At 45.5% G+C, this 12531-nt stretch overlaps 1 protein-coding gene and 1 long non-coding RNA gene across 3 annotated transcripts in view; one reads left to right on the top strand and one right to left on the bottom strand.

Moving 5' to 3' along the window:
* Window positions 1-1104: 1104 nt before the first annotated feature.
* Window positions 1105-2342, bottom strand: LOC310680744. The gene is made up of 2 exons (XR_014512898.1): window positions 2203-2342; window positions 1105-1176 (listed from the first exon to the last, which is right to left on the bottom strand). It is a non-coding gene; the product is annotated as an uncharacterized lncRNA (long non-coding RNA).
* Window positions 2013-12531, top strand: part of SLC17A9 (solute carrier family 17 member 9) — a 67978-nt gene continuing 57459 nt past the window's right edge. Inside the window, exon 1 of one of the 2 annotated variants that reach the window (XM_083447517.1) lies at window positions 2013-2803. In XM_083447517.1, the coding sequence (XP_083303643.1) occupies window positions 2670-2803 (134 nt within the window). In that variant the 5' untranslated portion in view covers window positions 2013-2669. The remainder of the gene's footprint in view (window positions 2804-12531) is intronic. The other variant, XR_014512857.1, reaches the window with a different exon arrangement.

Below are 12531 nucleotides of genomic sequence, written 5' to 3'. Positions count from 1 at the left end.
TCAGCTGAGACTAAACAGGATCTCTGTTTCAAAATGTGATTGGGTGGGTGGGATTCTCTGGGAATAAGTGCTTGTTTTAAAGAAGGTACAGATTTTATAGAACATGACAGCTATGCATGCTGCATTCATTAAACCTGCGAGAGCTACAATATCCTGGTTCTCCCCTCATTATTTCTCAAGCAGATTAGAACTCTCTTCAAAGAGGATGAGAGGTTATTATGACAATGGAAGAGTGTGCATACAGAACACTGTATTATGTAAAACACTTTTTCAACAAGGGTGCAGCATGATCCTTAGCTGTAGACTAAGAATTTAATGTGACTGCTTAAGTTCATGTGTTAAACCCTGTAGTGTCCAAAATGACTCTATTACTGCCTAAGCCTTCATTTCCTAAACACTGAGGATTTGGGATCCTTGCAACAGTGTACATTTACACTAGAGAAAGTCTGACTGGATTGCTCTCCCGTACTATTTTAGACACCTGGTTCTTATATTTAGATATGTGGGCAGACTCAGCCAATGCACATTTTCTGGATGGTAGACTTGGCCTATAAGCCTCCAATTAATGTTCACTCAACTGGCCCAAGAGCTGTCATGGGTTAAATGTGGCAAATTTATAGCCGATCCAATTCAATTCAACAGGGGCAAAACGAGTAGGAAATGGAGGGAATTAGGGCAGTGTCCAGTAACCATGTTTTCACCTGCTTACAATAAATACAGGTGTCTCTCCACTTGCCCAGGGGTTGCGTTCCTGGTTACCGCATGAATATGTAAAATTGCGTACAGCGTGGAAGACCCATCTAAAAAGCCAAACTCCGCCACAATCGCTCCCGCCAAACCTTTCTCAAGTTCCAACTCTCCACAGGCCTCAAAGACGGATGCAAAATCTCCTGGGATTGCTGTTTTCCTGCCCCTTTCACAACATTTCTGCAGTTTTCCAACTTTTGGGGTCATTTTTGCCCTCGTCACACCTTTCTGCAGTTTAGATTAATTTCTTTAATTATTTCCTGGCTACCCTCACCTGGGTTTGGAGTGTGAATCGAGCGTGCATAAGTGGGGAGACATCTGTATCGGATTGGAAAGCCGGAAGAACAACCTCTTACCTAAATTATTACACGATTTTATTTTCTTCTTGAACTTGTTACGATGCACCACAGCAAATGCTCCAGAGATTTCCTACAAAAGAAAAAGAAAAAACACGATAGTGTTGTAAACCACTTTGAAGCACCTTTACTGATTTGAGGAATAAATATATATGCAACACAATTGTAGTTCACTACACTACCCTGCCAAGCGGGGATGTGGTTGGTGCTGTGGGTGAAACCACAGAGCCTAAGACTTGCCGATCAGAATGTCGGTGGTTCGAATCCCCACGACGGGGTGAGCTCCCTTAGCTCGGTCCGTGCTCCTGCCAACCTAGCAGTTCGAAAGCACACCAAAAAAGTGCAAGTAGATAAATAGGTACCGCTCTGGTGGGAAGGTAAACGGCGTTTCCGTGAACTGCTCTGGTCCGCCAGAAGCGGCTTAGTCATGCTGGCCACATGACCCAGAAGCTGTACGCAGGCTCCCTCAGCCAATAAAGCAAGATGAGCGCTGCAACCCCAGAGTCGGCCACGACTGGACCTAATGGTCAGGGGTCCCTTTAACTTTTTACCCTACCCAGCAGTTCCAAAGTGGCAGATTTGGTAAACAAGTTCAAACATGCTGTCATTTTTTTTTTATTTGATTGGCTGTGTGTCTTGCACCCATTCTGAGAAGTGCGTACTGTATTTCCTTTCATTTCATTTCTTCAAAGAGGGCAGCACTGACTTGATGCACTAAGTTTGCACAGTCTGGCTTCACAGAGAACCAGCAATAGCAGAGGCGCGCGCGGGCGCGCAGGCACAACCTCTCTTACGCATCTGCTTTCAGTTTTCTGTTTGCGGGTGCCGAAGCCCTTGGCAACTTCCACCATCCGTCGATCCCTCCACCGGATCCTGTTTGCAAACATGACGAACAGGATCAAAAGGCGCTGCTGGAGAGAGAAGGGAGATGTCAATCTCAGAGCGCAAAATTCTAGGGACGGGAAAGGAGACGCTGCTTCGCGCGCTCGGCAATAGATTTTGCAAATGAACGAAAGAGCAAAACCGCGCGCCCGCGATCTCCAAATCGCCCAGCACAACAACGCATCTTGTTTCGGATCTTGGATAGCATCATCCTGACCTGCTTCTTGAAATATCTCCGCCTCCGGCGAGACCTTGGCCTTTTCCGACTTCTGCATCTGTCTGCAAACGCGTCTCTCCCGGGCTCCTCCTTTTGCAAGCATCGCCCCCGAGCAGCCTCGACCTTCTTGCGGCGAGACTTCCTGCAGAAATCCCCACACAGGAAGAGGAGACGCTGAAAAAAGTGACACGTGGACTTGGTGCTTATTGCAGAAGGGCGAAATAAAAACTCCTCTCGCCAGCCCAAACGCGCCGCGCGCAGCTTTTCGCTTCCTCTGCCAGCAAACTGTCAGGGCGAATGGATTCACTTGGCCGAGGGGCCGGTGGTTGGGTTTCCCCTCCCGCTTTTAAATTCAATCAGCATGCCCAATAAACGAGTCATTGAATCATAAAAAATAATAGCAAAAACATCGCGCTTTTTTGGGGGGACCTTGTGCTGATTATTGTTTTTAAAAAATAAAAAGTTGAATGGCCCTGAGTGTCAGTGAAAATGGAGCGCAGGTGTGCGGGGCTGATCTGCACTCTCTCCATCATCTCAAGCAGCAGCTGAAGACCACGGAGGAGGGCATGAAAAAGGATGGCGCTGATTCTTATTGGTCCAGGTAAGTTTCAGCATCGTTAACTTTGGGGAGGCCACCCTGTGCCAGACCTGGAGGAAGCAAACTGCAGAAGGAAAACTTTAAAAAATAGTGGTTTCCAGCTGCATCTCTCTCTCTCGGGATACTTCCTACATGGCTGTTTACTGTCCATTTAGGCTTGTGCACATACCATACATTTAAAGCACCCCCCTCCCAAAAAAAAAAAAAGAATATTGGGAACTGTAATTTATACTACAACTTCCAGCACCCTTAACAAACTGCATTTCCCAGGTTTCGGGGGCGGGGAATGTGCTTTAAATAAACGTAAGGTGAGTACACAGCTATATACCGGTAGCACTGTTAATACACGCATGGTTCGTGCAAGGACTATCTGCCCCAAAATGCCACCCCATTTCCTATATAATCTGGATTTAACCATTTCTGCAGAAAATACGATAAACGGGGTGGGAGTGGGGGGGAACCCATGAAAAGGCAAAATCTGAATAATAATAATTTATTTATACCCCGCCCATCTGGCTGGGTTTCCCCAGCCACTCTGGGTGGCTCCCATCTGAATATTATTACAGTGGTACCTCGGGTTAAGTACTTAATTCGTCCCGGAGGTCCGTTCTTAACCTGAAACTGTTCTTAACCTGAAGCACCACTTTAGCTAATGGGGCCTCCTGCAGCCACCGCTCCACCAGAGCACGATTTCTGTTCTCATCCTGAAGCAAAGTTCTTAACTTGAAGCACTATTTCTGGGTTAGCAGAGTCTGTAACCTGAAGCGTATGTAACCTGAGGTACCACTGTATTATTATTAATGCAATAAAACATCAAACATTAAAAAGCTTCCCCATACAGGGCTGCCTTCAGATGTCTTCTAAAAGTCAGATAGTTGTTTATTTCTTTGACATCTGAAGGGAGGACATTCCACAGGGCGGGTGCCACTACCGAGAAGGCCCTCTGCCTCCTTCCCTGTTAACCTCACTTCTCGCAGGGAGGGAACCGCCAGAAGGCCCTTGGAGCTGGACCTCAGTGTCCCGGCTGAATGATGGGGGTGGAGACGCTCCTTCAGGTATACTGGGCCGAGGCTCATTGGAGGGGGGAAGAACCAGGGTGTCATTTTGAGGATGGTGGGAACCTGTGGGTGGAGCGAAAAACTTACATTCCTGAGCCAACACTGAGTCCCCATAATAAACGGTTGTGTGGCAGTCCTCTCCTTTCTGTTACAGTTCCTGTTTGTGGATTTATGAGCACTGTATTCCCCAAACTCCTATTTTGCTCCCTGTGGTGTGTGGTTAGTTATTCCCTGTCCCATGACAGAACATTAAGCTCTGGTGCTAATTTGTACTGTGCAGAAGTACATAAATAACTTGCACATAAATTGCGCAATGCTTTGATTCTGAAGCTGGCCGCATATTCCCTTTTCTTTATTGCCGGATGTGATTCAAAGCTATTTCATTCGGATTTGCCCACAGCTTATTATCCCACCCTCAATTCCCTTTCTTTGCAATTGTCGTGTTGAGTCATTGTATATTATTTACAAGGGCCGTGCAAAACAGCGGGTTTGATTCCCCAAAAATATTGGGGCTCTTGAAGACGTCATGTAGATAAGCACAATGCAGCCTCTTCATTGGAGCTGGGTGGCTGGCGGTCAGGAATTCTTCAGCTATTATCCCTGCATTGCAAAAGGTTGGGCGACATGACCTTTGGGATCCTTTCCAAATCTACAGTTCTATGATTCTAAACCTATTTTATTGTATTTTTAATATTTTGTTGGAAGCCGTCCAGAGTGGCTGGGAAACCCAGCCAGATGGGTGGGGTATAAATACATTATTATTATTATTATTATTATTATTATTAGGCTATCCCTCCCCCAATTAATCACATTGCTTCCATGCATTTATTTTGTAAACATGCATTATTCACTTTTAGTTCATTATTTTCTCTTTCTTATGCATCAAAGTTGCATTTGCTTCAGAGAAATGCAAACATTAGTCTTTATTTTTATTTTTTAAGGCTAGAATTAAAAAGAATTATGATTTGGCCCTCTTGAATGTGCTAAGAGCTAAGGCTGAAACTTGCCTCTCTGACTTGGGACTTGGGCTGTAAAAAGCTTAGCTTGTACCTGTGAAATGTACAGCACTTTCAAACCATTTTATTCACATCTAATTTGTTTGGGGCATTTCCACAAACCCTGGGTTTGTTTTGGCAAGGCTTTACTAGTCTGGCAAATGTAGGCCTCCGACTCAAGCATAACAAGCTAAAGTGTTGTTGTTCTGGTTTGTGACCTGTGTATAGAGAGCAAGGGTTCATTAAGTAGGCTATGAGCCAATCCTTCAAGTCATCGGAATGCCTTCTAGTGAGCTTAGGAAACAGCTTCCAAGACAATGGAAAATTAGACAGTGGAAATTGGAACTGCAGGGCTTACGGCACTTCACAGATCAATTAAAAAGGTGCCCCTGATTAGCCAACCTGAGATCTTTTAATTTTGTTTTTTAAGCTATCTTTAATACAATCCTGAGAGCTCTAGATCTTTAAAGGTGCCAGTGGTTATTCGGAGACCCCTATTCTGTTGGGGCATGAGCAGAGTGCCCATCCTCATGCCAACGAAGTGTGCCCAAGGAACAGAGAAACAAACAGTTGTAGGAAGCTGCACTTTAGGTTCACCCAGTGCTTTTTTTCTGGGGGTACGCAGGGGTACGCATACCCCTAAACATTTTGTGAATCCTTGTAGTTTTGTCGGGTGACGCTGTGGGTTAAACCACAGAGCCTAGGACTTGCCGATCAGAAGGTCGGCGGTTCAAATCTCCGCAACGGGGTCAGCTCCCGTTGCTCCCCCTGCCAATCTAGCAGTTCGAAAGCACATCAAAGTGCAAGTAGATAAATAGGTACCGCTCCAGCGGGAAGGTAAACGGCGTTTCCGTGCACTGCTCTGGTTCGCCAGAAGCGGCTTAGTCATGCTGGCCACATGACCCGGAAGCTGTACGCCGGCTCCGTCGGCCAATAAAGCAAGATGAGTGCCACAACCCCAGAGTCGGTCACAACTGGACCTAATGCTCAGGAGTCCCTTTACCCGTACCATTTATGGTTGTTGTAAGAATTTAAGGTCTCAAATACATAAATTAAATGTTCCTAAATTTACAAGGCAAACACATACATAAGTATGTAAACCACATGTCTGAAATAGTACAGGAGAACAATCCTGAAACCATTTTGACTCTCCCAAATTGACATCAAATGTTTCTCTGCAAGGAGGAAGGAAGTGGGAAAGCTTCTCCATTGTCTTTTACTTACCTGTCTTAAGGGCGTGTTTGTATATGAATAGGGTGAGCCTGTGACCTGGATTCAGGAATTAAAGTATTTACCATCACAAAAGAATGGCCAGGCTGCCCAGGTAAAGCAATCTCCGACCAACAGAGAACCCACTTAAGGACTCTGTAGAGGCTCTTGGATACCCCATAAGGGAAAAGGAGTAGATTTTGTTTACATCACTGTACTGTATATATTTTTCCTGATTTGAACTATAAAATGGTGATTTTCTTGAGTTTTTAGGGGGGAAAGCACTGGATTTAACCCCGTAGAACAAATGAAATGATGTATCTTGGATCACAAAGTTAAAGTCTGTTCTGCAAGTAAGATGCTGTCATTATTGCTTCCCTCCCCAATATTTAATGGACAGCACACCAAAATTAGTCTTTTCTTTCCCTTTTCCTCTGCATGCATAAAACCTTATACGTTAACACATTCCATTCACAAGCCTACAGTTCCCAAAAAGGAGAGAGATTTATTTGTTAAACCACTCTGGGAATTGTAGTTCTGGAGGGGGGGGGGGTCTCCTAGCATCTCTCAGCACCCATAATGAACTACAGCTCCCAGAGTTCTTTGGTGAGAGAAGCCAGGGCTGGTATCAATAGTGCTTTAAACATTTGGTGGGAATGTGGTTTAAGTCTTCGAGATGTCACAAGACTACTGCGTTGCTTTTCCTGTGACAGACTTAGCAAAGCTCCCCTTTTCAAAAGCAACAAACTAGTTGTCTTAAGCAATGCTTTGTGTCTGGCTACAACTACTATAGGTAAAGGGACCCCTGACCATTAGGTCCAGTCGTGACCGACTCTGGGGTTGCAGCACTCATCTCGCTTTACTGGCTGAGGGAGCCGGCGTACAGCTTCCGGGTCATGTGGCCAGCATGACTAAGCCGCTTCTGGCAAACCAGAGCAGCACACGGAAACGCCGTTTACCTTCCCGCCAGAGTGGTACCTATTTATTTACTTGCACCTGACATGCTTTTGAACTGCTAGGTTGGCAGGAGCAGGGACTGAGCAACAGGAGCTCGCCCCGTTGCAGGGATTCGAACCGCCGACCTTCTGATCAGCAAGTCCTAGGCTCTGTGGTTTAACCCACAGAGACACCCGTATCCCTTCTATAACTCCTACCCACTTCCAAATTGGGTGCCTTGCCCTTGAACAGATTGAAATTTTTGTCAAGACCTCCTTGCTTGCTTTCTCTCTTGTAACACTAAACACGACGAAGGCTTGCATCAGATTTCCAAAATGCAGCCAGTAGGTGGAAAGGGGGAAATTCATGATTCACCCCAAGCTTTGGTCTAGAACTCAGATTCTTTGGTTGATGCTAACTAATGTTATAAGAAAAACTGCTCCCTTTCCCTTATGGGGTATTCCAGAGCCTGTATGGAGTCCTTAAGTGGGTGCCCTGTCAGTAGGAGAAAATAACAGAGGCCAACCAGAGTATATTGAGAAGCAAATCAGCTAGTAAGACTGGTTGCAACAGGTTCCCTACTCACCACGCAGGAGGGAGGAGAACCCTAAACAATGGTGCACAGGCCCTTATATAGACTTTTGAAATTGCCCACCCTGTAGCCCAAGACCACCCCCCCCCCCCACGAAACATCATACATACATCACAGAAGGAGACGATCTACAGCAGAAATCCTGTCTGCTAGGATACCTGATAATGGTCACTGATTGCATTACCTGGGCAGTCTGGCTATTCTTTTGTGATGGTTAGTTCCTGAATCCAGGACACAGGCTCACCCTATTCATACACAAATACGCCCCTAGGACACAATTTGCAAGCAAAAGGCCAATGGGAAGGCTTTCCCCATTTGCCTCCCTTACTGCAGAGGGATATTTGAGGTCATTGGGAGAGTCAAAATGGCTCCAGGATTGCTTTCCCATACTATTAGATACAGGTAAGTAGCTGTGTTGGTCTGCCGTAGTCAAAACAAAATAATTCCTTTCAGTAGCACACTTCTGAAGAAGTGTGCATGCACACGAAAGCTCATACCAATAACAAACTTACTTGGTCTCTAAGGTGCTACTGGAAGGAATTCCCCCCCCCCCCATACTATGTCAGACACGTGGTTCATATACAGTGGTGCCTCGCAAGAGGAAAAGAATCCGTTCCGCGAGTCTCTTCGTCTAGCGGTTTTTTCGTCTTGTGAAGCAACCCCATTAGCGGATTAGCGCTATTAGTGATTTAGCGGCTATTAGCGGCCATTAAAGGTTTAAGGGATTAGCGGATTAGCTGCTAAAAGGCTATTAGCAGCTTAGTGCCTTAGAAAAAGGAGGTGGGGAGTGAAAAAAAATCGCAGGAACTCGCAAGACATTTTCGTCTTGCGAAGCAAGCCCATAGGAAATTCGTTTTGCGAAGCACCTCCAAAACGGAAAACCCTTTCGTCTAGCGGGTTTTCCGTCTTGCGAGGCATTCGTCTTGCGTGACACCACTGTATTTAGATTGTGTGCATATATGAATATTCTATACAGAGACCTTGAAATTCTTATAACCAGTGCTTTTTTTGGGGGGGTCGCAGGGGTACGGATACCCCAAAACATTTTGTGAATCTTTGTACTTTTTCTCATTTACTCTATTTATTTTCCCTGATTTGAACTATAAAATGGTGATTTTCTTGAGTCTAAATAATAATTTATTATTATTTGTACCCCACCCATCTGGCTGGGTTTCCCCAGCCACTCTGGGTGACTTCCAACAAGGATTAAAAATACATTAAAATGTCACACATTAAAAACTTCCCTGGACAGGGCTGCCTTCTAAACATTTTTTTTTTAGAAAAAAAAGCACCGCTTGTAACACTAAATAATTGAGCAAGCCGAACAAAGTCCCACTCTCAGTCCTTCCCCAGGCTTCCCACAAATGTGCTCTCATGGTTGGTTGTCCCAGATTTGGGAGCAGTATAGGTATAGGCGCCGTTGACCTTGCAAAAGTCATTCCCACTCATACAGCGATTTAGTTGGCTCCTTTGCCTCTGTTGTAGACATGGACTGAACCTGACTGAAACCAGTGGGGCTAATGCGGTTCTAAGCTGTTTTTGAATGCATGGTCAAGGTTTGGTTAATCATTCTCCACAACATGATAAATATACGTAGGCTGGTTAGTTAATTGTTGCGTAAAGGTGGGAAGAAGTTATGACAAACAGGGAAGGAGGCTGTTTGTCAAAGACTAACAGCTCCAGAGTTCTCTGCAGGAAGTTGACTTGAAATTCCTCTCCTGTCCCTTCCAGTCCCTGCCTCTCAAAATATTTTCTGGGCGTTTGGGAGACCCCCCAGAGCAGATTTGGAAGGGGGTCGTGTGGGGTAGAAGAGGAAAATGAAGTCCTCTTGCACCAGCGGAATCCTTCATTCAACCCCAGCAATGTTAGAAACTCAAGATATATAAAAGTAAAGGTAAAGGTACCCCTGCCCGTACGGGCCAGTCTTGCCAGACTCTAGGGTTGTGCGCTCATCTTACTCTAAAGGCCGGGAGCCAGCGCTGTCCGCAGACACTTCCGGGTCACGTGGCCAGCATGACAAGCTGCATCTGGCGAGCCAGCGCAGCACACGGAACGCCGTTTACCTTCCCGCTGGTAAGCGGTCCCTATTTATCTGCTTGCACCCGAGGGTGCTTTCAAACTGCTAGGTTGGCAGGCGCTGGAACCGAACGGCGGGAGCGCACCCCGCCGCGGGGATTCGAACCGCCGACCTTTCGATCGGCAAGTCCTAGGTGCTGAGGCTTTAACCCACAGTGCCACCCGCGTCCCTTACCAAGATATATAAGCTAGGCGCAAAATGGCTCCTTAAACCAGGGTTACAGTCACCAAAACGGAATGTCCGGTTGCCATTTAGGGGCCCAGAAGTCGTATTCTTCAATATGACATTTTGGTTCCCGAAATTCATTCCGATTGTGCAGATAAAAATATAACGGATAGAATTCTACAGGATGGGTTGTTAGCGTGTGAAAACCGTCAAGATCCAAGTGTCCCTAGGAACATAGCTGCCAACGTTTCTCCTTTTTTAAGGGAAATTCCCTTATTCCGAATAGGATTCCTCGCAAGAAAAGGGAAAAGTTGACAGCTATGCCCAGGAAGGCGCCTCCAGATGCATCATCCTGGCTCCTGGGTATCTTCACTTGGTCGCAAGTGGCCAGTAGCAAGGTGAGAAATGCACCAGGCAAATTTTGAACGCTGAACCCAAGTGTCTTGTAGCCTGGAATTTGGGAGCAATGGGCTTTTCTTTTTCTTATTATTATTATCATCATTATCTATCATCTATCTCTATCTATCTATCTATCTATCTATCTATCTATCTACAGTATCTATCTAATCTATCTATCTATCTATCTATCTATCTATCTATCTATCTATCTATCTCTATCATCTATCTATTTATTCCCCGCCCATCTGGCTGGGTTTCCCCAGCCACCCAACAGAATATTAAAATACAGTAGTCTATTAAACATTAAAGGCTTCCCTATACAGGGCTGCCTTCAGATGTCTTCTAAAAAAGTCTGGTAGTTGTTTTTCTCTTTGACACCTGGTGGGAGGGCGTTCCACAGGGCGGGTGCCACTACCGAGAAGGCCCTCTGCCTGGTTCCCTGTAACTTGGCTTCTCACTAAATGACTTTCTTTCTTAATATGCCACTGTATTGGTCCATGGGGAGGCGGAATCTAAAATGGACGGCGGAGCCGTACTTTTACCCATGAAGTGTGCTGAGTGATCTTTTAGCCAGTTGCTACCTCTCTGCCTACTTTGCAGGGTTGGTTGTTAAGAGGATAAAATGGCGGATTGGCGAAAGGCCATGTTCGAAAGTTCTGAGAGGAAAGGCAGGGTGCAAATGTATGACAGGAGGACCAACCAAAACGCCGGAGTTCTTTTGTGAGCAAACATATGAGTTCTGCAGAGCCCTTCATCGCGCTGGATGTTAAGAAAAGGGTAGGGAGAGAGGGGTATAAGGCTAAGGAGTAGGGACGATATTAAAGCCACAATGTCCACAGACTGTCAACAGACCCAAGAGGCCTTGGTTTCCTAAGGAAGGCCAAGATCCTATTACACCAGCAGAGTATTTGGAAAACAAGATAGTAATCTATAATGCCTTTTGCATTTCCCCCTTTCCCTCCTGTAAAATGTGTGCAAGGGGTCAAACTGGTGTTTGCAATTCGAAAGGAGAATTATGTTGTAATTGCCCGCTTTCACTGTGATCTCTCCGTGTTTCAGCCAGCGCACAGGTCTTCCTCTGTCCCTCTTTCTCAAAATTCAGAACTGTGTTCCTTCTCTTGCACAGTCTGCCAAGCAAACCCTTTGGACCCCATCCTTGCAGGTGGATGAGCTTATTCAGGGAACATCCAGAGCCGGAACAGGAAAGTTAAAGTTCTTTTGTCAAAACCCGGACTCCCATTCTGAGACATTTTGGGTCAAGCCACCATGATGAACATGGTAATCAGATAGCATGGGATGCGGGTGGCGCTGTGGGTTAAACCACAGAGCCTACGACTTGCTGATCAGAAGGTCGGCGGTTCGAATCCCTGCAACAGGGTGAGCTCCCGTTGCTTGGTCCCTTCTCCTGCCAACCTAGCAGTTCGAAAGCACCAGTGCAAGTAGATAAATAGGTTCCGCTCTGGCGGGAAGGTAAACGCCGTTTCCGTGCGCTGCTCTGGTTCGCCAGAAGCGGCTTAGTCATGCTGGCCACATGACCCGGAAGCTGTACACTGGCTCCCTCGGCCAATAAAGCGAGATGAACGCTGCAACCCCAGAATCGGTCACGACTGGACCTAATGGTCAGGGGTCCCTTTACCTTTACCTAATCAGATAGCAAACTCCCCACATGCTTGCATGGACCCTAAAAAATAAGGGGGGGGGGGAGAGAATTGTTTCTGCTGAGCGTGGAATTGACCCTTCTTTTCTTGCTGGAAAAATATTTGTCCTGTTGGTTGCTGGTTGTTAAACATTATAAATTGGCTTCACTGCTTGCTTTCATTTTTATTTAACAGAATGAGTGGATACTGCTTAACTGTAAAAACACTCCAAGCTCTAAGCAGTTTACGTACGTTAATATGGTCAATCAAAAGCCAGGAGCCTAAAAGCAGGAAGTCCTTGGGGTAAAAAATCAAAATATAAATAAAACCAGCAATTAAAAATGTTCATTACATAGAAATTTTAAAAAATGCACACCATTTTTACATGGCTTAATGGTGATCATCATTGCCGATTGCACATGGTCTTTTGCCCGCAATGTATGCTATAGGCATTCAGTAATTCTTGATGATGATGATGATGATGAGAGTTAAATATTTTCATGAGAACTGGAACAAATGACCTGGGTTAGTTGCAGTCCCCATTTAGATGGGTCTTATTCAGCAGAGCAGAGCAAAAAGGCCAGCTCTTAAATTCTTCCTTTCTAACTCAGCGGGAAACACAGGCTATTAAGGGAAATCTACAGTGCTTAAAAATAAACAAAT

Source organism: Podarcis tiliguerta (genome assembly GCF_965153285.1).
Source record: "Podarcis tiliguerta genome assembly, chromosome: 6".
Taxonomy (NCBI): Eukaryota; Metazoa; Chordata; class Lepidosauria; order Squamata; family Lacertidae; genus Podarcis; species Podarcis tiliguerta.
This window is presented reverse-complemented; position numbering and strand designations above follow the sequence as displayed.